Raw genomic sequence first — 25,612 nt, 5'->3', positions numbered from 1 at the left:
GGAACCGTGAAACCGCCGGAAAAAAGTTGCCGGAACCGTGAAACCGCCGAAAAAAACTGCATGAACCGGACCTAAGAACCGCGGGTTGGAACCGGAACCGGTCCGGTTGAACCGGTCCAACGGTCCATGGAACCGGAACCGGGACCGGTCCGGGTGAACCGGCCCACCGGTTCCATGGAACCGTGAAAAGAGCCATTGGAAACTAGCCGTTTCTAGCCGTTGGGATTTTTCTATAAATACCCACCACTTTCAATCATTTTCATTCACAACTCATCTCTTCTCCTACTCTCTCTATTTACTCTCTCTACTTAATTCTTTAATTACGCAATTATTCTCTTAATTACATAATTAGTCTTTTAATTATTTCTTAATTTAGTTAATTACATAATTAGACTATTAATTATTTATTTATTTCTTAATTCTATTATTATTTCAATATTATCAATCATGTCTTCATTTTTGAAAAAGCCTCAAAAAAAGTTACTAAAGTGGCAAAATCATTGGGAGGTTCCAGCTCCTCCAAAAGAAAGGCCACTTCTACTCCGTCGGTATCAACAACACCTTCGATTAGTAATCATAATTATGAACCAAATTATCCAGAAGGGTACGACCCAGAATTACATAATTATGCAGAAGAAGTGGAAAGAGAAATACAAATTGATGAAGAAGAAGAACAAGAAGAGGAACCAACGACCCCTATTGGGATACATGTATCTCGACAGTCATCAACAAGATCACATGAAGAACAACTACAAGAACAACAACAAAGACAAGCTTGTGGTAAACGAGTCAATTTCCAAACTATCGGTTAGTTTTATAATTTTATTCTTCAAATTAATTAAATTTTAAATTATTTATTTATTTAATTATAGTTTTATAATTTTAAATTATTTATTTAGATGAAGATGAACCAGTAAGACAACCTTTTCTTACAATGCCACCTCCTAGTAGTAGAGCTGTTTCACATGTGTGGTCGTATTTCACAAAAGAACCAACCGACAATCCAGATATTTTCTTATGCACTTGTCAAATTTGTGAAAGTCAAGGAGTAAAGCCCTTAGTTTCATACAGTTTCGCCAGAGATAAATATTTTTTAAGTTTTTATACATACATTATATATTCATATTTTATTAAACTTTATTTATTGCGTTTTGTGAATACGTGTTAGGTGGTGGTACGAGATCTTTTAACAAACATTTGGCAAAGAAGCATGGAATCACAAAAGAAACTCATGCAGAAAGCGGCAGCGGGACCACAAGTTAACTTATCTTGCCAAGCAGGTATAAAACAATTAAGCGATTTATTAGAACCAATAAGAGATATAGTGAAGTGGCTTAGGATTGGAAAGAAGAGACGATATAAACAATTATGTGACCAATATCAACTAAAAAAAGTGTATTGGTCATTAGATACTCCTACACGTTGGGGCTCAACCAATGATTTATTAAGAAAGGCGATTGCTTATCGTCCAGTTATAACACAACTGTATAGTGAGTGTACAGATAGCTATATAGCTGATGACACTTGGGAATTAGCTATAGGTGTTCATAATGTATTAGAAGCGTATGACCACGCAACTAAGAATTTTTCATATGTTTATGAACCGAACGTTCACTTAGTAATAAGTGAGTGTATTACTATTTTTTATCATCTCCTTAAACATACGCATGATGACACTATCCCATATTTGAAGCCGATTCTTGCAGATATGATGGAAAAATGGAAGGCATATTTTACCGATTTTCCTTATATTTATGGAATTACAACCATTTTAGACTCATGTTATAAAACTGAAGTCCTTACTAAAGTAATAGGATTTTACTACCAATCGTTAGATCGCCCGCCTACCGATGTACATAATTATGTTGGAACATGTAAAAAATATTTAGCAGAACTCTATGATTATTGCGCTGGTGTATATAACCCAAATCGCGATACGTCTAGGCGTGCTAGCGTTTCGGCACGTCCCTCTTATTATAATTCGGTAATAGCTAATATAATGAGTCAAGATGATAGTTTTGTAGGATCATCTTCTTCTTCCTCCACCTCATATTTAGAATTAGATAGTTATCTTAAACACCACTTTGAAATAGACCAAGGTAGCTATAATATTTTAGAGTGGTGGAAATAAAAATCTGTAAAATTTTCCATTTTAACGAGAATTGCAAAGGATATCCTTGCAATTCCTGCGTCAATAATTGCGTCGGAGTCTGCTTTTAGTGCAGGTAGAAGAGTTTTAGACGAAAAGAGATCTCGTCTTGCTCCACAAAGTATTCAAATATGTGTTTGCAAGAAAGATTGGGATCAAGCGGAGATTCGAACACAAGGACTAAGGAATGATGATGATCAAGACGACGATGATGATCCATGGATGATGATGGATACATCTGCATCATCGTCAGGAGGAGAGTCAGCGGAAGCATCTAACCAACCAGATGATGATGACGAAGACGAATAGGATCAATCGGACAACGATAAATCAACATTCAACAACTATAAATAAAAGGTATGACAAAGAACTACGTGGGCTTTGATTTCTTCGGGATACGTAGGCAGCTTAGTATTCCTTTGGGTACTAGGTTCAAGTCCATTTTCTCCCTCTTTTTTTATTAATCATCTTTATCGACATTATCATTGATTCGTTTTTTATTAATTTATTTTTTTCATTCTTTTTAGTATATATTTTAATAACGATGACAACTTGACAAGCAATGAATTTCGCTAATAATCAAGTAATCATCAAAGGTACGTCTGCAATATTATAGTATTTTTTTATTATATAAATATTTAAAGAAAAAATAAAAATGAAACCGATGGTCCGACCCGCCCGTCCCGTGAGTTGGAACCGCCGGAACCGCCTCATGAATCGCAAAGGAACCGTTTGGAACCGCCCGGAACCGGAACCGGTCGCGACAGGTTCCAAATGGAACCGGAACCGGGCCAACCCGGACCGTGGCCATGCCTAAATGTATCCAAACACCAATGTATCCTACAAGAAAAAATCTCCATCGGGATACAATTTTATCTAAACTTGAATTGAATCCAACACTCCTTCATAGAAAGCTGTTGTGTGTGCCTGCATGCAATCACCAATGGCACTTTTTATCAGTAAGGATGCACCATTATACCATTTAAAAGACTGGACTTACCCTAACTCGCAAAGATATTAAGAAAAACACTAAAAGATGTTCAATTAACACTTTTACAAAAGACCGCAACTCCTGCTGAATGCTGATAACCGAACACTTCAACTTGATACAATTCAATTTACTCTTCAACCTACATTGAACTGGTTTTCCATAAGCATCTGAAATACTTATATCATTTTCACATTTAAATTTGCATACCATAAAACTTAGGAGCATACGTCTTTGCATACGTTTCTACAAGATACGCCTGATGAACAAATTCACTAGCATCCAATTTTCTAATACAAATACAAGCCATGGCATGTTTGCAAGGGATCCCAAGAAGATTCCAACTTCCACAAAGGCATGTCTTATTGGTCAAGTTCACAACGTAACTTTTTTCATCATCATCCACCTCAAACTCAGACACATCCACTGGGATTACCCTCAAACCATATATTTCCTTTGAATTTTTTTCAATCATTTTGGAGATAGCTGGCATCAACACACCTCTAAAGTTACCCAACCCTTCTCTTTTGGCTGCACTCCGTTGCATCACATATCTCCTAATCCACTCCATAAGAGAAATAATGGGCTTTCCCCTAGCTTCTACTAACACATTATTAAATGACTCACAACAATTATTTAACAACATCCCAGACTTACTCCTAATAGGAAAAGCATGCCTAGACCAGTGTTTAGCTGGAATAGCAGCTAGATATTCATATGCTTGAACAGAAATATTCTTTATTTCATTCATTTCTCTATCAAAATCAAACTGTAAAAGGTAAATTATTACTAATTAGTTCGACATTAAAATCAAACTGTAAAAGGTAAATTATGACACATCCATACCTTGTTGTAAGCTCTTGCTGCTTTCCAAAAGTGATGCTTGTACAACTCTCCAGGGAACTTAATCTTAAAGTTAGCCCATATATGCCTACAGCAGAACCTAATTTCGGCTTCAGGAATCACTGCGTTTAAAGCTTCAATCAAACCCTACATTGTGAACACATTAGTATTTAGAATGTTAATTACAATTCAAACAAATTATAGAAATCAAGTAACTACGTGCATACCTTTTGCCTATCGCTCATGAAGGTAAAATCTTCACATCCTGCTTGCACCCAACTACTTGATGAACTAACCGACTTTAGGTCTTCTACAAGGAGATTTAGAAACCAAGTCCAAGTTTCTACGTTTTCTGTTTCGACGACAGCCCATGCAACAGGGAAGATGTTATTGTTCCCATCCTTACCTACAGCGGTAAGCAAAACCCCAGGGAATTGTCCCTTCAAATGCGCCCCATCAACACATATAATAGGCCCACAGCCAGCAACAAAACCCTCCTTACATGCTGGCAAACATATATACATCCTTTGAAACAAGGGTGGAGGTGTCTCTATTCCGATGCATTTGACGATTGCAGTGCTTCCAGGGTTATACCTCCTTATTGCTTCCGCATACTCCCACACCCTGCTATACTCTTCACTAGCATCACCAACTAACATTTTCTTTGCAATTCTTTTAGCCATGTAGCACTTAGAGTATTTCACTTCACAACCTAACTCCCTGTTTACCCGTTTCTTAAATGCCTTTAATTCCCAATTTGGATTTTCCCTCCAATCCTGTATGTATTTCTCAGCTAAATACAAAGCAGTGACTTTGTTATTTTGGTGTTGGTGACCACAAGTGTGCTCGGGAAAATAACTCCTTATTTGAAGTGTCTCCTCATCTTTCAACTTCACAGCATGAACCTTAAAACAACACTTCTTATCGTTCCCACAAACACAGTTCACAATTCTACCTTTCGATTTAACGCAATCGCATCTATTGTAGCAATACACAGTTATCCTATTTCTACCATTATGCAGGTAACAATAATTGTAACCACATTCAATAGCATGGTACCTTAACGCTTTTCTAAAGACATATGTAGAAGGAAACTTAAGGCCTAAAGACAAAATGATCTTACCCTTAAAATCAACCTCAGGATTGAATGTAGGATAGCTTGCTATACCTTCCTCATCAACATTCAATGCACCCAAATCAACATCATCAAGCTCCAATTCATCATCATTAACGTATATGTCTCTATTGTTTTCCTCATCAACCTCCTTATCTACTAACAATCTAATTTCATCATCACCTATAAACACATCATCGAGACCATAAACTACATTTTCTGCAAACAAATCTGAATCATGCTCATATTCATCCTCATCACCGCAACTGTAATCATCATCACTGCTAACCTCAGATTCAGAAAGTTGTTGTTGCAGGGTTAAACCTCTCTCAATTGGTGTAAGGTTTAGGGTTGAAATAGAATCTGAGTTATTTGTTTTAGATCTAGGGTTAGCACTTACACATTCTTTATAACCCGTATATAAGTTTGGTGGTCCCATTTCCCCAACATCAACAACTATATTTGCTCTTTCCAGGTCATCCACAACCTCATGTGCCACATCATTTCTTTCAAGCTCCACCTCATCTGTCCTAACATTGACCAACTCATTTGCCAACTCAGAATGCTGCATTTTCGAAGTACTTGCTTTTTTCCAGATTTTCAATTTCTTCATGTTACTGATTTATCTAATTTAAGGAACCATTATACATTATTCTCAAACAACAATAATCAATTAACAAATGACAACATAAAAACAAGAAATTAATAACGAAAGTTACAGCAGCCATTGAAATAAAGGAGCGAAATTACAGACAAAAAAAAATTTCAACAACGAAGAAAAGATCCTTAATTGAGTGGATCTACATACCTCTAAATGTTAGATGCTTCAGCTGGAAGATGTCTCAAGGAAGAAGGGAGCAAATTGAAGAGCTTTGCACAGCTTTTTCGAAGAAGATAACCCGGTTTTTTCGAAGAAGAAGAGAAAAGATAAGCTTTTTCGAAGAAGGTTTCTGAAATGAACAGCAGCAATTAAGAAGGTTTGCTAAATAATGGGTCAAGTGCGTCACACGTGATAGTCAAAGTTAGTTTTGACGGTCAAAACTAACATATCCGTTAAAAGGTACTCTTTTGCAAACATAAGTATTACATAAGGTAGTTTTTTGGAAAAAAAATTATATAAGGTAGTTTTTTGCAAAATCAGGTATAGAATAGGTAGTTTTATAGAATTTTCTCTAAATATTATCATAAACTATTTTTATTAGCATTTTTAAATGCAAAATGCATTACAATAGCGTATATTAAATAGATTTCACATGTTTTATGTTTAGGAGGACGCAATCCCCTCTCACTCCACCTCAAATACAACATTGCCTGTCAAATAAGCTAACTAAAAGTATCATTTTTCCTTCTTTTTTCCCTTTATCAATTTATTCTTGGTTTCTTCTATTATAGATTAATAGTCTATTAAAAAGTAAAGTTTTGAATTTGATTACCAGTCAAGTCTCTGGTCGATTTTACCTTGGTTAGTTTCACTATGGATCAAAATAAGTGTGCATCTATGTTCGACCAATTCCACACTGACCTATTAGACATAACATTTAACAAAATAGGGTAAGTTTCTCCCGTGACTCATTATTATAAAGAGATGATAAAACTGTCAAGGGTTTACCGACTCTTATGATGCAAGTATGCAACACTTGAGCCTCTACCTTTCATACTGCACAAACATGCTTTATGTTTATCATCAGTTGTTTCAACTTCAACACCCTCAAAATATTCAACTTAAAGTATCTTCCTCATGTAAGAAATCACCAAACGAATCATTACTATCCCTTCTTCATTAGTATTAAAAATATTTTATTGCCCAATTTCATCATCAATTAAATATTCTAAACGATCATGTTGAAGGTGACAATTAAAGTCACCAACATCATCATTGTTAGTAGTGATTGAAGTAATCAAAATAAGTTGGCTACTAATTTTGAATCGGGCATGTTTTTACTTGTAGAACAATATCGTAGAAGTGTTGTGATAATGGTATAGGTCAATGTAGGAAAATATAGAAATATAGGTAGTGAGTTGATGTTTTTATTCAAAGAAAAGCAACATATTATACCAACATAAAAAAGTTATGGAACATCAGAAGAAAATAGTACAATCTCATGCTCCTCGCACACAGCGGAAAGAATTGAGACAAGAGGAACAAATAAAGAGTCTAAAGTTACATCATTACAAGGTAACAAAACATTAAAATCAAACATAATAGCATCGTTTGGCGGTCTTGTGAGCCTAAAAATTTTGAAGTAGTGGAGAATTTCCATACAGGCTTGGTGGGAGAGGCAATCAACATAATGAACTTTCTGTCTGGAGATATGACACATTTCCTTCTAGAGGTTTCGGCTTGGGAGCTCCCTACAAAAAGTACAATGTGAAGAATATATGTCCCTAATAAGAGTATTGCCTGACAAATATTCCACTGCTACTTTGGAATCCCAAACAATAGAAAACTCAGTCCACGAGAGGAGATTAGCAACAATAAAGCCCGGAATAACAACCAGAAGTTCAACAATGCTAGCATCAAGGGCCCTAGTAGAAAGGATAAAGAAAGAATGCCAACAATCTGGGTAGGAGAAGTAGGCCACGCCAATGGTGATAAGGGACGGAAAGAAAGAGGCAATCAACTTGGAATAAGAAATTCTGAGGGGAATCAAGGGTTGTAGGTCCAAGTAGGCTTGGTACAGGCTGACCCTGGTGTGGTTAGGTAAAGAAAAAGTCAAGAGCGGTAGATAAATTAAGGTTGAAGGATAGGTTTCTTGGGGGTTTATTCTGGAGAAGATTATGTTATTAAGTCTGGTAACAAAGATCCAGAGAACAAAGCTGAACCATGCGGCCAACGAAATAGAACGAAAGGAGCAAGATGATCCGAGGTTCAATTATAACCGGACAGAGGGGTCAAGGGTGAAGAAGTTCTTGGGTAGAGTAGAAAAACAGAGTAGCCAGAATTCTTTGGCTACAAAACAATCTTGAAGGTAGTGGAAAGCAGTTTCCGCTGAAGAGGGGCAAAAAAGACAGTCAAAGACCTAGATAATAGATTGATGGTAAAAAGTGCACCTCTTCGGGAGTGCGTCCCAAGAAATTTTCCAGAGGAAGATGGATATTTTGGGAGGACAAGACATTTCCAAAATGAAGTTCCAATGAAAGGGAGGAGGAAGAGGGTTAGAGGACTGGTGGAGAGAAGAGTACAAGTTAGAACCTAATTTGACAAAAGGAATAGAAGAGATATGATTGGTAACCATGGTAAGCCAAGTAGGGAGAGGATAAGAAAAGCAAGACAAATTCCACTGGTTATCTGCCAATAGGTCATGAAGAGTGAGGAAGAGGTCTTGGAGACCCAAAGGATGGAAAAGAAAAAATGTAAGATATTATGGATGATGACATCATTAGATAGAAATAATTAGAAAGTAGCACGTTTAATCGACAATAATGAGTATAAATACAATATTTCACATATTTTCTTTGATCCAACAAAAAGTTTGGTCTCTAAACTTGATTCAAAACCAGACTAAGATCCTAGGATCTTATACACAACTTTTTGACTAGGAACCAATAATGATTGAAATTTTTCTTTGACCTAAAAATTGATCCAATAAAAGATTGATTGTGTAATTTTTACATCATTTTTTTAGTAATACTAACTAACATTTCGATTCCGTACATTCTCTACATGAAGAATAATGAGCATTACCTACGAAGATCTTGTTCTTACTTTATCAATGTATCTAACAAAGCTTGACAAGAAAGGTTTTTTGGTCTACAAAAAATATACATATGACAATAAACTAATTATATCATCACAAAGCATGAATTCCTTTAGAACTATCATCCAATGACTTATGATCATCTTGTTCTGATGAAACTTTCAGGGCTGAACTTTGGATTGTGTCCTTCGCTTTATTCCTACGGCCTTTAGCCCGATCAGCACCAAGCGCTGATTTAATAGGCTTGCTAGTGCTGTTGTGTACTCCACCAACTCCAGGATCCGAAAAGTGTGTAATTTCTGCTAATGGGGCGGTGTGCTTTGATCTGGTTGAAGTCCGGGAAGAGGACTGCCCACTAGATAACCCGCTCTTAGGCTTTTTCCGGTGTGTAGTGAGCTTAGAGCCTGTTGAAGATGATGGATCATCCTCTTGGCCTAATGATGACTTTTTAGGGGAGTCAACTGAACTTGTACGCCGTGAACCCTTAGATTTGTCTGACCTCCTTCGTGAAGGAGAGTCAAGGGGCGGCGGGTCTAAGCCTGTTGACGCTTGTCGGCCCCTCGACTTTGATACCAATTGCTGATTGCCTAGATGAAGTTAAACTCATAAATTAATTATTTGGATAACAAACTGCAACGCTAGAAAATAAAAGTTAATTGATGCTGATAAAATATGAAATAAACTTATAATTAAAAAGGTGACTAATAGCCTAATATATTAGTTTCTTTTACTATCAAACATTTCCTTAAATACTCTAATGTTCCGTTTAATTAACGTTACTAATTGGTGGAAATGAGAATAATTTATAGTGTAAATTATCATATGATATGTATCATGTCATTCCCATTGTAATGAAAGTTTGATCATAAAAAATTTTCCATTACCACCTAATGCATTAGATTGAATTTTGTAAAGAAAATAAGAGTGTTGAAGGAGAATGACTACGACCCTTAAATGTATCAGATCAAGAGATATTCTTAACAAAATTACACTAACTTTTCATTACCATTCCCACCATTTAGTACTATTACCCAAATGAGCCATAATAGTTATATGCTAAACATATAATCGAAAATTTTATCAGAGCTCAAAATTGAAAGAATATTCTTCTAAGATTGTTCATGTGGATTGCCCCATTTTGGCATCCGCCATGATAATTGTTGTGTTTTTTGACTGACAATTTTAATTTATGTAACTCGATGTTGTGGCGTATAGATTTGTGGTTTGAATATATAAAGGTTGCTAAAGGATGCCAAGTTAGAACCTGTTTCAAGCCAAGATCAGAAGCAAAGGGCTGTTGGGTGCTCGACTGACACGAGCAAGGTAACTCAACCAGATCTGGAGGTTGCTCGACTTGGTCGAGCAAGCTGCAGCCAGGCACGGGTTTGTTTAGTTTGAGTATTCTATTGTGCACGGGTTTATTTAGTTGTTGTCCATTGTGATCTTAGCCTTATAAATACTCAAGTAAACATCATTTGTAGTATGAGATTGAGAAATGAACACATAAAATACACTTGTAATCCTCTTGTGAAAGAGAATTGATCTAGATAGAGAGGGAGCCAAATTGGGTTCATAAGTGGGAAATTGGAGGTTTTCAATTTATCTTTGTTTTCTCTATAATTTTTTATTCTCCATTAATACAGGTGGATTAGTGTATGTAATCAAGAACTCAAATCAATAAAATTGTCTTCATTCATTGGGTGGGTTTTATAGTCTAATATCAATTTGACATTAGAATTTTCCCATCTTCTAATTCTTGGGGTGTTATTATTTCTTTAGATTTTCGCAATCTTTATCATTCTTTGTAACATTAAGAGCATTTGCTCTAACAATAACAATTGGCAGTGGATATGTAAAAACCTAAATAATATTTGTACTTTTCATACCATTTAGAGGTCCTTCTTCTGAATCTCCATTTTTGAAGTTATTTATCTGTAATAAAGAAAAATATTGAAATGTTTAAATTTGAATGATATAATATATATTAATCATAATTTTTGTTAAGATTTATTTACCCAGCTAGGAGAATTTGCTGTTGAACCATCCCATCCAAAATGAGCAACATGTCTAACATCAGTAGGAAATCCAATTTGCATCTCTTGCTGCACTTCTTCATCTGCATTGTTGAATAACATTTTTGGAAACATAAAATCTACTTATAACATAATAATTTTCTATGTAACACTTTACAAAATATTATATAATATTAACCTATACTAATAAAGAACATACCAAATATTGTTGAAATATATCTCAGACCCTTGAGAAGTCCCTTCATCTTCATAGACATTTTGACTTTTCATAAAGACAGCCAAACAATTTTTTAAAAAAATATTTAAATTCACTACAAGGATCTCAATCTGCAAAAGAATAAAAAAAGAGCAAAAAAATCTTATTATATTATGATTTTTCACTTGTACATTATGCATTATTATGTTTATACATAAAAAAAAATTTTTTTTCTTCCAACCCAACAAGATTTTTTAAATAATGAACGAATTAAAGAGGTATAATTTATGAATGACCCTACAAGTATGTCGAATCATAAATTTTGATTGATTGAATTCAAATTTTATGCAGTTGAAACCATGACGACCTTCAAGAATAATTTGATTTATCCAATTATCCTATTATAATAAAATAAAAATATATCTTTAAGACTCAAGAGTATATTTTTTCATATTCCTTTTAGAACATAAGCAAGCACGTACGTTATTAATTAATTTTTTAAAAAAAGTTGTCTAATAATGCAAAGAACATGCCAAATATATATGTATTTCATATGTTCATTATTTTTATTAATGATTAAACATTCTATGATAAATTGAGCTGAAAATGTTCATAAAAAATTATAAAAAATCAAATGAATGAAAAAGTGGCATTCATAATACCTTAAAAATGGAAGAAGCTAAGATCCATACTATAATGGTTAAGATTAACAATATCTTGTTTTCATGGAAGGAATTTTCATGAATTCTTCAAAACATATACAGGTTAAAAATGCTGAAAGAATTTTGGCAAAAACAATAAATTTCTTTTATATGAAAAGAAGAGGCTGAGAAAAAATTAAAAGAGAAAAAATCGTACATAAATTTTCATTAAAAAAGGTGTTGGGCATTTCGTCAAAAGTCATATGTGATGGGAGGTTAAAGCTTTTAGTTCGCTTGTTGTAATTTGCTGCTTCCAGCTAACCGCTAATATTGGAAAATATGTACTCTCTTTTGTTTTTAAAGATAGAAAATTCCATAAAATAAAAAAATAAACTAACCTTTTAATAGTATATAAAACCACGTTAGAATGAAGCTTTACTTTCACTCCTATATTATCTATATATTATTGTAATCTCTATAAGCAATTTTTAATAGGAGTATTTATTAATTGCATGTATTTTAAAGCAATTTTTTGAACATTAATATTTCTAAATACACACTATAAAATATTATAAAATTATAATAAAAAGTATACATTTAGAATAATAATAATAATAATAATAATAATAATATTAATAATAATAAAAGTTTTTGAGCAACACTTTTCTACTACCTCTCTCTACACCTCTGTAATTCCTGGTTCCCCACCGAAATAGGCGGACCCCCCGTGGCTAGGGGACGAGGTAAGCTGAGGAAAGAGGAAGCGGATGGCACAAACCCTAATTCGCACAAATTGGGGGTAATTTCTTAGTCACCACCGTCAATGAAGCTAAGCCAGTCTTCCATTGTTCAAGGACCATCGTCTCATGACCGGACTCAGCCAGCATCACCACTGCCTCAGTTGAGCAGCACACAGAGAGCAATTATGCAGAATCCTTCGAACATCACAATTGTGCAGACCCTCCTTGTGCCTTCTCAAGGACCACCCTCACTTGATTTGACCCAGCCTGCTTCACCATTGCCTAATTTGAGCAACATATAGAGAGCAAAAGTGCAGCAGATTTTATCGAACAATACAATAGAGGAGACCCTTCCTGTGCATTCTCAAGGTATGAACACTATTAAAATTAATTTTGAAGATATTGAGGATGAAATTAGGTATTGGGAATCCCTATAGTATGCTATGTCATAGGTGCCAATCCTCCACTGCATGTTATTGAAGGATATGTGAAACGAATCTGGAAAGACCTTGATGTGGAGAAAGTTGGCATGGTTAGGAAATGTGTCTTCATTGTGAGATTGAATGATAAAGTAGCTAGAGATAAAGCTTGTGAGATGAGTGGTATCCTATTTGATAAGAAACCATTCATTGTTAAACCATGAATTGATGTGGAGAAAGTCAAGATGTCCTTGGAAAAAGAAGCCCTATCTACCATCCCAATATGGGTACACTTACCAGCCTTACCAATGGAGTATTGGGGTGAAAGATGCATAAGGAAGATTGCCGGGCTACTAGGGAATGTACTTAAAATAGACAACGCAACAAAGAACAAGGATAGACTAATGTATGCTAGAACCCTCGTGGAAACGGACATAAGAAAAGGCCTACCGGATGAGGTGTTCTTCACAAATGAATATGATGAACTGGTTAAACAAGCCGTACAATATGACTGAAAACCCCTCTGGTGCCACCAATGTCAACAATTGGGTCATCAATCTGGTGCTTGGAAGCCAAAGAAAACCTTAGACCCAATTCATTAGAAACCACCAAGAAGAGAATGGGTGAATAAAGAAAGCCAAAAAGATCAGACTAAAGCACAAATCAAACAACACCATGACAATAGTGAGACCTGTGAAACCATGGCAATACAATCTCCAGAAGGAAATATTGAATCAGAGAGTCAATGCACCACGATTACTGAACCCAGGGGCGAGCCACATAAGACACTACAGCAGGGAAAGGTGGGTTGGAACAGCCAACACGTTGAACAGATTGGTTAACTCCCAGTTTCTAATTTTTACATAGTGCTCGCTGATGTTGCTATAGAAAACCAACCCAACAATAGAATTCATGTTAAAATCCTTCCTTCAAAGTGCTAGGGGCTTACCCCATCCAGGATCATGAATAACATCCTCACCTAGAACGTTAGGGGGTTAAATAAGGCCAATAAGCAAGCTGAAGTGGTCCATTTTATCGCTAACCACATAAGCCTATTTAGCCTCTTGGAGACGAAAGTAAAGCGGCAAGGAATTGGTGCCCTTTACCAAATAATTTGTCCGTCTTGGTGTATAACGTACAACCTAGCTCTCCAAAAGGGAGGTATGATTATAGTAGCCTGGAGAGCCGAGGAAATGAAAGTAGACATACGGTTTGTTAGCAGCCAAATCATCCATTTGATTGTCAACCCTAATGTAGGTGATAACTTTAATTGCTCCTTTGTTTATGGTGCAACTGACAAGAAGGAGAGGGGTATCATGCTTACTGAGCTTGAGAATATAGGCACAACCGTGACAGGGCCTTGGATAGTCATGGGGGATTTCAACTACATAGCCAATCTTAATGAGAGGATAGGTCAAAAATCACGTCTTCATGAAATAGAACCTCTTCGAAGATGCATGGTGAACTGCGACATCCACGACATGAAAAGTACAGGGCGATTTTTTACTTGGTCAAATAAGCAAAGAGGAAATGCCAGAGTTTTAAGCAAGATTAATAGAGAGTTGGAAAACTCAGCTTGGTAGAGCTCGTTTCCCACAACAGAGCTCTGCTTCCTTCCAAAGGGAGACTTCTACCACACACCGATGCTAGTACAATTCCTAGAGCCCCCTAAATGTGCAAAACCTTTTAAATTCCTCAATTATTGGGGAAAACACAGAGAGTTCATAGAAACCATCCAAGCAGTATGGCACACTAACTTGCCAGGGAGCCCAAACCACTTTGATCAAAAACTCAAATTGATTGAGGAGGCATGTCAAGCAAAATTCAAAAACACAGAAGCAGGGGACTTGGCCAAAGCTGAAGCTGATCTTCAAAAAGCCCAGGAGGACCTCCACCTACACCCAAGGGACAAGCACCTAGCAGATGTCGAGTGCTTGAAAACAGAAACCTATAGAAGATTAAAGAGATAATGGAAAGCAGGCCTCAGGTAGAAAGCTAAACTGAAGTGGCTCACTTTGGGTGATGATAATACCAGATACTTTCACCATTCTCTTCAGTATCGCAGGAAGTGCAGTACTATAAATGTTCTTCACCTTCAAGATCGTACCACTAGCGATCCAAGGAAAATTCAAGAAGCCTTTCAGGAGTACTACCTAGTCCTCCTTGGAGGTAAAATGGAGAGAGCGAGAATCAACATGAACGTGATACCTAGTGGTCCTGTTCTCAACCAGGACCAATAGAATCTGCTCGATTTGAACTTCACCCCAGACGATATTAAAGATGCCATGTGGAGCATTCCAAAAGACAAAGTGCCAGGTTTGGATGGTTTCAACATTGGTTTTTACAAGGATGCATGGGAAATTATTGGTACAGATGTTGTGAAAGCAATTTAGGACTTTTTTGCCAATGGTACTCTCTTGAAGTCTAGGAATACAACAGCTATCACCCTCATTCTAAAGGTTGCCACCCCAAACACCCCAAGTGACTATCGTCCAATGTTTTGTTGCAATGTTATTTATAAGTGTATCTCTAAGCTCATCTGCAGGAAACTCTAACATGTAATGGGTTCAATTATAAGCCCCATGCAAGGAGCTTTTATTGAAGGAAAAAGCTTTCTCCACAACATCCTCCTATGTCAGGATATAGTCAAGCAATATGGTTAGAAGAACTGCTCCCCTAGTTGCCTCTTGAAGATCGACCTCAGGAAAACCTATCATACACTAGATTGGGATTTCCTTCATGAAATGTTGACTGCGCTCAATTTCCCGAGGAAGTTCACAGAGATCATTATGGCGTGTGTCACTTCTACTCCGTATTCCTTGGTTATCAATTGCATTCCCCTACCCACATTCCAAGCAAAAAGAGGAGTTAGACAAGGAGACCCATTGTCCCCCTTAATTTTTATAATAGGTATGAAAAACCTATCGAGAAGCCTCAACTTGGCCAGCGAAGAACCAGAGTTTAAATTTCACCCTAGATGTAGAAAACTCAAGCTCAACCACCCAACTTTCGCAAATAACCTTATGTTGTTAAGTAAGGGTGACCTTCAATCCATCAGCATCCTGATCAAAACAGTCAACTACTTCTCCTCATGCTTCGGCGTCAAAGCAAACAATTCCAAATCAGGTATTTACCTTGTAAGAGTCAGCAACGAGTTCAAAGATCAGTCTGAGCAAACCATAGACTACAGTTTTGAGAGTCTTCCAATTAAGTATCTTGGGATGCCTCTCACCTCAAAAAGGTACTCAGCCACAGACTGTGAGTATTTGGTAGATAAGATGACAGCCCGGATTAGAGTCTAACATGCAAAAAACCTTTCCTACACTACTCGCCTCCAGCTACTGAAATCCGTCCTAATGAGTATAACTAATTACTGGTGTCAAGCTGTCATCCTTCCCAAAAAGGTCATTCGAAAGGTGAATGCAATCTGCAAATCCTTCCTTTGGTCTGGTTCCATCGAGTCCAAGAACCCTGGGAATATCAACTGGGAAAAAGTATGCGAGCTAAAGAAAGAAGGGGGGCTTGGAATCCGACATCTGGAGTCCTGGAACCACGAGTCCCTCTGGGTTAAATGGATCCACAGAGTATACACGAAATGAGGCAACTAGATACTGTTTAACACCCCCCCCCCCCCCCCCCCCCCCCCTCCAGTTGGGTCGTCAAGAAGCTATGCAAACTATTGAGGTGGATGAACACACCGACATACTCTATCACAAAAGTCTACAACGACATCAGGGGAGGAGGTAATAGAGTCGGGTGGAACCATATTGTTTGGAATAGGTTAACCACCCCCAGAAGCAGGTTCATAACCTGGTTGGCTTTCAACAACCAACTGAAAACAAAATATTTCCTAAAGCTTTTTGGGTCGCCGATTCTGAAACATGCCCGATCTGCGAATTGGAGAGTGAAACAGTGAACCATTTCTTCTTCCAATGTCGCTTTAGTCAAGAATGTGTAGTTTATTTAAAGGATCGGTATGAGACCAACAAAAAAATTGGGACTCTGGAAGATACACTCAAGAGGAATTAACTGAGGCGCCACAAAAGGAAACAGTTTGAGGCCAATCTTTACAACCTCATCAATGCAATATGGAGCGCCAAAAATGAAGCCGTGTGGAGCCACAAAGTTCCAATGGTTAAACAGGTGGTGAACAACGTCAAATACACCTCAGAGACCAAATTCAAATTCCTAGCGTCCTTGAGATCTGATTCAGCGTGAAGCTCACCTACAGCTTTAGTCTCCCTTTTGGTGTTTTTTGTATTCTCGGATACGTCTTCAGCTCTTAAGTCTGGTGCTTATCTTCATGACAGCCTGTTGTCTTGGGCCTCGACCACTATATTTTAGTTTTAAGGTGTATATAGGCCAGATTGTTTTTGACTCTTTTGTTTTTGTCTTGTCAAGTTGACCATGTCCTCCTGACATAGATAGCTTCGTTTATTGGCTTTGCCTTTATGTATAGCTTTTTGAGTATAGGGCAGCGTGCTCTGCTGCCTCAGAAATTACATGGGTCGTTTGCCTCCTTGAAGAATTAGGCATAAATAATCTTCAATCTGTGACCTTACATTGTGATAATCAATCGGCGTTAAAAATTGCTCATAATCCGGTCCTTCACGACAGAACCAAAAACATTGCCATCGACTATCATTTTACAAAGGAAAAAGTCATGGAAGGTTTATTACAGCTCACATATCTTCCCACTACAAGTCAATTAGCAGATGTTTTCAATAAGATTTTTACCTTCCTCTCAATTTCAAACACTTCTTTGCAAGCTTGGTATGATCACCCATTTTGTATTTTCTGTTTCATAGTTTTTTAGGCGTTTTATTAGTTCTTTTCTTTTATCCAATGGTTAATTGCCACATATTGGTGCCTTGTAACTAACTCTCTTACAAAGAAAGCCTTGTACCTTCTTTTGTAATCAGTTAGTATTTTTCTAATTCAATGAAAGAGTCAGATGCAATTTCTCTAACTAAATACCAAAACAACATTTTGCTCTTCTTATGCATTAATGGTGTCATTCGTTGCTTCCTTCAAATTATAACAAGTTTGGTGCTTATGCTCGGCCTTGTGGTGTTGTTGACTGCACCTCAGATTGTTTTAGGTAACCCAAATGACGACCGTGTAATTCCTCTGTTAAGTATTATAAATGAGGGGTATGGTGCTCCACTTAGGTGCAGGGAGATGGGTGAATCATGCGGCTTTGGTATGCCATGTTGTGCAGGTTTTACATGTGTTTTCGAAGAGAGGCCTATGGTTAGATATAGGTGTTATCCTTAGTGATTCTTAGTGTGTTTGGAGCCACTTATCTGAGATTGAATAATGTAGGAGAGTTAAGACTTACTTTATGTCATTTTTGTTCTTGTGAGATGTAAGTTGTCGTTGTTTTCTTGAACTTTTATTTGAGTTTTTTTTTATTGTTGTTAGTTGTTTAGAATTTTAGTTATGTGAAATTTTTTTGAGTTTTGATCCTTAATCATACTATACTATAAAGATGAAGCAATAATTTCACGTGACAATCACTTAACAATTTACTTATGTAAAGATGAAGCAATAATTTCACATGGCAATCTCTTAACAATTTTTTTATGTGGATTGAATTTATTGTTGATCAAATATCTTATGTCTCACCCTTTAATTACTACCTTATTTTATTATAATTATAATTATTATTAATCATATCATACTTCATACTATATTATAAAGATGAAACAATAATTTCACATGGCAATCTGTTAACAATTTGCTTATTATATGGATTGAATTTATTGGTGATTAAATATCTTATGTGTCATCCTTTAATTAATACGTTATTTTATTATAATTATAATTATAATTATAATTAAAGCAACAATTAATTATCATACTATATATAAATTTGGCAACAATTAAATATCATACTATAGATAAATTTTACGTATAAAAGATGAAGCAATAATTCCACATGGCAATCTCATAACAATTTGTTTATGTGGATTGAATTTATTGGTGATAAAATATTTTATATGTCATCCTTTAATTAATATCTTATTTTATTATAATTATAATAAGGAAAATTGTACATGTCATCCTCATGGAGGCGCTCACTACAAAATATTTAAGTTTATTTTACAATTAAATAATTTCATATTACAATATCTTAACAATTATTTCTTCATTTTTAGTATAGTGTGTTTATCATTACATATATTTAAAAATATATTTATATATATCTTTATATTATAAATTATGTGCATTGTACGAATTTTTATACTAGTAATCTTAATTTATAGTGTTTTTTTTTTCTTTCCAATAGCTACATACACTATAGCATTTCTTAGAAGATGAGGATGTTTAAATATTTTCAAGGTTATTACTCATTTTTATTAATACTTATTACTTAATAACATGCCTGATTTGCGAACGGATATTAGATAACAATAGAATTGGTAACGCAAAATACCTCAGTTGAAAATTGGTCGTAGTTTACGTTGGAAATGAGATGGTCGTAACTCGTTGCAATATGTTACCACAAGTTGGTAGTCGAAACTCGGGTGCATTTTTATATTGTATTCAAACAATAAAACTGGTAGACCGGTGTTTGATCTATCTAGACGAGTTAGATAAACATATACTAATATCGGGAATAATTACGTAAACGTAAAGCTTTGAATGTTATCAAACATTGATCAGGTGAATGATTATATTAAGGTTAATCATGTTAAATAACTCGGAATATATTTCTTATGTTAAGTGAATATTTTCAACAATCTTTTACTTATTCAAGAAATTAATGAATAATATGTCGATTAACACACACGAATATGAATAATACGCTACTACCACTCAATTTCTTGTTTACACAAGTTTTCTCTTTGTCAAAATAGAAGTTCTAACTCCTACATAAGCGAACACAGAAATTAAGTTCCAACTTCAAATCTTTTAATTAAAGTAATCACATCTTTGCAACCATTCCAATCCACGGATTGTATAGAATCTTATTATAGTTTTAGATGGAACTTTATTAAGTATTAAAGAATTATTGTGTAAGGTAATCGATAGAAGAAAATGGGAAGATCAACAAGACTCATCATCAATTAAACCATATCAAATAAGTTCAAAGAGAATTTGAATTTTGTCAAATGATTTCTGAACGTTTGAGCTATGTACTCGGCACCACCATCCAATCGTAATGCCTTTGTCCCTTATATAGTTGATTGGAACTTTCTTCTCGAATTGTTTGAACTTTTTGATTTTTTCTTTTCCTTTATAAGGTAAGACATATCTAGATAGGCCAACATTAGTTTGAAAAGTAATGAAGTAACCATACCCTCTCGTAGCAAATGTATCATACATCTTAACGTATTGGTGCTAAGTGAAATATTTTCCCAAATCGTTACGACGCTAAGAACTTAGATGAATGATACAAACAACAATAAACAAAACAATGTTTGATAATGTAAACTAAGCAAAAAGACACAAAGATTTAAGGAGGTTCAGCCAATGATAGCTACGTCCTCCCTCGTGTGTAGTTTCTGTTTATATTATATCAATGGAGTATAAAATACTCTTACAAATGAAGTATTACAATTGTGTAAGAGATAAGAAACAAAAGACTATGTGTTTGGCTTAGGGGTTGTGTTTGATGTATCTATTGAGTGAGTATGAGAGCTCTATATATAGTACTAGGTACATTAATGTCAATTACTCACTGAATACAGGATTAATATTGAATAATGAATGATATGAAACAGCTCCAAGAACTTGAAAGGTCGAAAAACAGCATGTTAGGCACATCAGTGGATCCGCTCTACCGGAACAGAGAGCTCGCTTGGTCGAGCGAGCTACAGACACCTTCTGGATGCATTCTGTCTGACAGCTCGACCAACTAAGAAAGCTCGCTCTGTCGAGCGGCTCGGCCGAACGACCATCAGGCTTTCTCTGTCAGAATCTGTTCGAGCAAGCATCTATCAAAGCCTATCAAAGCCCTTCACACTTCTTCATTAATCATCATTAACACCAATAATTCCCATGATACTCTTCCACAATAAATCACACTTAAACACTACAATCATTAAGTTAACAACTTAATCTCTCACATTATCACACCCATTGAATTCCAAACCCAAGAGTCATACATGAATGCACTCATCAAATATGCACTCAAGTCACATGTTCATAACACTAAGAGATCACTAGTCCTTTCACTCTATCCCATGAAAGGAGATGTCATTTTTCGCACCAAGCAAAATTAAAAAACATCAAATAATATACCTACTAACTTAAGAACTCCATCATTATAAAACTTCTCGATGCATTTTGTGTTTATTATGCCTGATCAACAATTTGCTATCACTATTATGGATGTGTGCTTTAAAGCAATTGAAAAATTTGGCGAACTCATAGCACATGCATTAGTTGGAACATAATATCAATATAAATTATAAGACCAAATGAAGATGGCAATGATAAGCTATAAACTCTCACTACCAACGTAGCAACGTTTTCACTATTTCTAGCATGAAGTCTAGCTTTATCTTTTGTCAATTTTCAACTAATATCACAACTATTATAAAATAGCCATTAAGTAGAATTTCACAATTTTACATCTATAACATACATATATGAAGTTGAAGAATCTTTTTCTTATGATTCAGATATATGAGGCAATTATCTCTTTCAATGTTCAGAAAAATTGCCGAAACCAATATTTTCTTGATTTTCTTACAATAATCTGAACTATTGATTAACCGTGAATAATTCCAATTTTATAGGGTATTTGCCTATAGTAAATTTAAGTATCCGGATGACCTTATATAGTAGGCAATTTACCAATAAAATAAATTGAAAATTAATATAAAGTTAGAGAAAAATTTTAAAAATTTACATAAAAAATTCTAAAAGAATTTGAACATTTTTTAACATTTTTTTGACATTTATTTTAAGTTATCTTTTTTAAAAAAAAAACTTGCTGTAACAGGTCATTCGGTTACCTGAATTTGCTCTAGGCAAATACCCCATAAAGTTGAGATTATTCATGGTTAATTAATAGGAGGAATTATTGTAGAAAAATCATAAAAATGTTGGATCATTTTAAGTATTTTTCCCTAATAAAATAGTAATAAACTAGCACTCTTAGCTTCTTTGGAATTGGATATAGTCTTAAGATATTATGAAGGTTAAAGGCACTTTGCAACAATTTTTCTTCTAGCTTTTACATTATTTTAGTCACCCCACTCTTCTTAAATTATTTTCCTTTTCATATCATATATACATATGTATGTTTCTTTCTTAATTCAAATGCAATAGAGGTACCAAGAAAATTCCTTCACCTATGACAGGAATTTTGTTAAGGGATTTTTGAGGAGATTAGGAAATATTAATTAGTTCCCTATCTTTAGTGACTTTTCATATATTTAGGTGATTAAGTGTTATCTTTTTGTATTCTTGCTTCCTCTTTGTAACCTATTTATATTAATCAATGAATCAATGAGAAGGCAAGACAATTAACACCAAAATTAATTCTATCATGGTATCAGATGCTCAAGATTTTCAAACCCTAATTTAAAAAAAAAAAAAAAAACAACGTTCTGCCTTAACTGAAAATCAGCCACCACCACCGCCACCACCACCAAAAATTGACCTCTTCTCTCCATATTATCTTGGCCCTCATGATCGACCCGGCGATTTCATAACTCCAACTCGACTTCGTGGAGACAATTATGATGAATGGGCTAATGATGTTCAAATGGCTTTACAAGCCAGAAGGAAATTCGTCTTCTTCAATGGCACAATTACTGCTCCATCTTCCCCTTGTACACTGGACGATTGGGATACTCTTCAAGCCATGCTTATTTCGTGGCTCATGAATACTATTGATCCCGAAATTAAGGTCTCCCTTTCTCGGTACAAAGATGCCAAAAGGCTTTGGGATACCCTTAGATCTCGGTTTTCCATTGTTAATGGACCCCGGATTCAGCAGCTTAAATCATCTATTGCTCGTTGTCAACAAACGAAAACCATGTCAATTGCCACGTATTTTGGGAAATTGACAGCCTTATGGGAGGAATTGAATAATTACGAACCTTTGATTCAATGTTCCTATTGTAATACCTGTACAGCAGGGGAAGAACATAAGAAACGAAGAGTCAATACCCGCCTTCATCAGTTTGTTTGTATCCCGATAATTTTTCAAAAACTCGTGCCCATATATTGTCTCAAGATCCCCTTCTTACTATCGATCGTGCTTATCAATTGCTTGTTCAAGATGAACGGGTTCGATTGACCACACCGTTCCCAGAGGACAAACCGCCTCAAGCTGTTGGCTTTGCTGTCCGTACGCCACCTGGTCGGAACAGGTCCGATCAGCGTTCTTCTCCAGCGGGTGCGTCCTCTGACCAACGAGATAAATCAGCTTTATTTTGCTCTCACTGCCGGAAGTCCGGCCATGTCATCTCTGGGTGCTTCGAATTGAATGGCTACCCTGAATGGTGGCCGCCTGGTTCTTCAAAGCAACAATCAGGACCGTCGGGAAACTCAGGATCCTCAGGGCGCGGTAGACAGCCTCCGACCACCGCCAGGGGTCGTGGTGGTTCTGTTAAAGCTCACGCCGTGGGCTGCAGCAACACGGGTGGGTCTTCTCACCCGCCTGTAGGAGCGTCCTCTCCACAGGTTTTTTCACCGGATCAATGGAAAATCCTTGCTTCTTTTATTGGTAATACTAAAGTTTCTGATGATCGATTAACGGGTGAGTTTGATTGCAATTCTTGGATAAGTGATACGAGGGCTTCTCGCCACGTTACCTGTAACGATTCATGGTTATTTGATGTTCGTAATGTCACTTGTTTGGTGGGTCTTCCTAATGGAAAATCTGTTGTTGCAACAAAGGAGGGATCCGTTTATTTATCTGACAATCTAACCCTTAAACATGTGCTTTTTGTTCCGGAATTATGTTGTAATTTAATTTCGGTTTCGCAAATTATTGACAATTTGAAATGTACTGTTCAATTTACTCCTACTACTTGTGTTATACATGACCAATTGAGGGAGCCGATTGGGACGAGCATTACGAGGGATGGACTTTTCTACTTCGAGGGTGTTAATCCGGCACAACAAATCTTGGTGAATGCGGTTTCCTCTACTTTGGATTTATGGCACAAAACGATGGGTCACCCCTCTGAAACAGTAGTGAAGCTTCTTCCTCATGTCTCTAGTTGCAAAGGTAGTTTAAATAAAGTCTGTGATGTTTTTTTCCGTGCAAAACATTCTAGGGATAAATTTCCTTTGAGTGACAATAAGGCCTCTAGAATATTCGAAAAAGTTCATTGTGTTTGTGGGGTCCATATAAACACCCATCTTCTTGTGATGCAAGATATTTTTTGACTATTGTTGATGATTTCTCGAGAGCTGTTTGGCTTTATTTATTGATTGATAAAACCGAAGTGTATAATATGTTTATGTCTTTTGTGGCCATGATTGATAGAAAATTTTCTCACACCATTAAAGTGGTTCAAAGTGATAATGGAACGAAATTTAATTGTTTACTGGATTACTTTAATGATAATGGGATCTTATTCCAAACTTCTTGTGTTGGGACACCACAACAGAATGGCCGGGTTGAAAGAAAACATAAACATATCTTAAATGTTGCACGGGCTATAAAGTTTCAGGCAAACTTACCAATTTATTTTTTGGGAGAAAGTGTTTTAACCGCTGCTCATCTTATTAATCGAACACCTACGCCTTTACTCCAAAATAAATCTCCCTTTGAAACTCTTTTTAACAAAACACCCTCATATGATACTAATCTTACCTTTGGGTGTCTTTGTTTTGCCCAAAACCAAAAGACGAAGGGGGATAAGTTCGCTAGTCGGAGTCGTAAGTGTGTTTTTATGGGTTATCCTTTTGGTCAAAAAGGGTGGAAATTATTTGATCTAGATTCTAAGCAATTCTTTGTCTCTCGAGATGTGAAATTTTTTGAGGATGTTTTTCCCTTTCTTGATCCGGATGCTACAAATATTACTCCCGAACATATTGTCCCAATCCATAATCATGTTGATTACAATTTTTCTGATTGTTCAATAGATTGTTTGCCATATTCTAGCCCAAACATATCTCAGCCCAACACCACAAATGACTCTCCTTATTCCTCACCAAATTTGTCCAGCCCACAGCGAATGCCCCAATACCAAACTTCTAAACAGGCTGCCTTCATCCCTAATCCAACAAACACACAGTCCAATTTGTCACAGCCCACCTATTCCCCGCCCAATTCTTCACAGTCCGTTTCAGCCCAGCAGAACACTCAGCCCTCTGTCTCTAATCAGCCCATTCCCGAAACCAACCCTTCCGTACCTGATCAGCCCATATCTTCATCCTCGATACAGCCCACTGTTGATCAAGATCAAGGAGAAATGCAATTGGGTCGTGGTTTACGACACAAATTTCCTAATGTTCGTCATAAGGATTATGTTACTCATACTATTTTACAGAAATGTCCATGTTCTTCAACTGACTCGTCTAATGGGTATCCCTCAGGTACTCTCTATCCTATAGCACATTATGTAAATTGTAACAGTTATTCTTTGCGTTATCGAAATTTTCTTGCAGCTATAATTTCAGGGAAAGAACCACGATCGTTTGAGGAGGCCATGAAAGATGAAGGTTGGAAACACTCAATGCAGGATGAAATACAGGCTTTGGAAAAAAATGGCACGTGGACTATGGCAAATCTTCCTCCGGGTAAGAAGGCTCTTAGTAGTCAATGGGTGTATCGTATCATATAAATCCGATGGAAGCATCGAACGACTCAAATC

At 36.0% G+C, this 25,612-nt stretch overlaps 3 protein-coding genes across 3 annotated transcripts; 2 read left to right on the top strand and 1 right to left on the bottom strand.

Annotated features, from left to right (window-relative positions):
* Positions 1–8,854: 8,854 nt before the first annotated feature.
* LOC130809638 (CRIB domain-containing protein RIC5-like) lies at positions 8,855–11,082 on the bottom strand. The gene is made up of 4 exons (XM_057675380.1): positions 11,025–11,082; positions 10,808–10,908; positions 10,679–10,724; positions 8,855–9,379 (listed from the first exon to the last, which is right to left on the bottom strand). Exons 1-4 carry the CDS (start codon positions 11,080–11,082, stop codon positions 8,886–8,888), a joined length of 699 nt encoding a protein of 232 aa, XP_057531363.1. The 3' UTR covers positions 8,855–8,885.
* Positions 11,083–13,066: 1,984 nt separating this feature from the next.
* LOC130809184 (uncharacterized) lies at positions 13,067–14,404 on the top strand. The gene is made up of 3 exons (XM_057674849.1): positions 13,067–13,309; positions 13,424–13,624; positions 13,805–14,404. The coding sequence occupies exons 1-3, from the start codon at positions 13,067–13,069 to the stop codon at positions 14,402–14,404; spliced, it is 1,044 nt and encodes a 347-aa protein (XP_057530832.1).
* A 6,531-nt stretch (positions 14,405–20,935) lies between these two features.
* LOC130809172 (uncharacterized) lies at positions 20,936–24,179 on the top strand. The gene is made up of 3 exons (XM_057674837.1): positions 20,936–21,025; positions 22,408–22,972; positions 23,020–24,179. The coding sequence occupies exons 1-3, from the start codon at positions 20,936–20,938 to the stop codon at positions 24,177–24,179; spliced, it is 1,815 nt and encodes a 604-aa protein (XP_057530820.1).
* The last annotated feature ends 1,433 nt before the right edge of the window (positions 24,180–25,612 follow it).

This window comes from Amaranthus tricolor, chromosome 1 (genome assembly GCF_026212465.1).
Source record: "Amaranthus tricolor cultivar Red isolate AtriRed21 chromosome 1, ASM2621246v1, whole genome shotgun sequence".
In the NCBI taxonomy this organism is placed as follows: domain Eukaryota; kingdom Viridiplantae; phylum Streptophyta; class Magnoliopsida; order Caryophyllales; family Amaranthaceae; genus Amaranthus; species Amaranthus tricolor.
Note: the sequence above shows the minus strand (reverse complement) of the source record. Positions and strands in the feature narration are given on the sequence as shown.

Excerpts from the sequence above, each read along its gene's own strand:
- LOC130809184 (XM_057674849.1), top strand. The coding sequence starts at position 13,067 with ATGTCCTTGGAAAAAGAAGCCCTATCTACCATCCCAATATGGGTACAC. Across the intron at positions 13,310-13,423 it reads CAAATGAATATGATGAACTG|AAACCACCAAGAAGAGAATG; the intron begins GTTAAACAAGCC and ends CCAATTCATTAG. Across the intron at positions 13,625-13,804 it reads AGACACTACAGCAGGGAAAG|AACGTTAGGGGGTTAAATAA; the intron begins GTGGGTTGGAAC and ends ATCCTCACCTAG.
- LOC130809638 (XM_057675380.1), bottom strand. The coding sequence starts at position 11,082 with ATGTCTATGAAGATGAAGGGACTTCTCAAGGGTCTGAGATATATTTCA. Across the intron at positions 10,909-11,024 it reads ATATATTTCAACAATATTTG|ATGAAGAAGTGCAGCAAGAG; the intron begins GTATGTTCTTTA and ends TCAACAATGCAG. Across the intron at positions 10,725-10,807 it reads CAGCAAATTCTCCTAGCTGG|ATAAATAACTTCAAAAATGG; the intron begins GTAAATAAATCT and ends TCTTTATTACAG.
- LOC130809172 (XM_057674837.1), top strand. The coding sequence starts at position 20,936 with ATGAATGCACTCATCAAATATGCACTCAAGTCACATGTTCATAACACT. Across the intron at positions 21,026-22,407 it reads TCTATCCCATGAAAGGAGAT|CCACCACCACCGCCACCACC; the intron begins GTCATTTTTCGC and ends ACTGAAAATCAG. Across the intron at positions 22,973-23,019 it reads CCGCCTTCATCAGTTTGTTT|ATCCCCTTCTTACTATCGAT; the intron begins GTATCCCGATAA and ends TATTGTCTCAAG.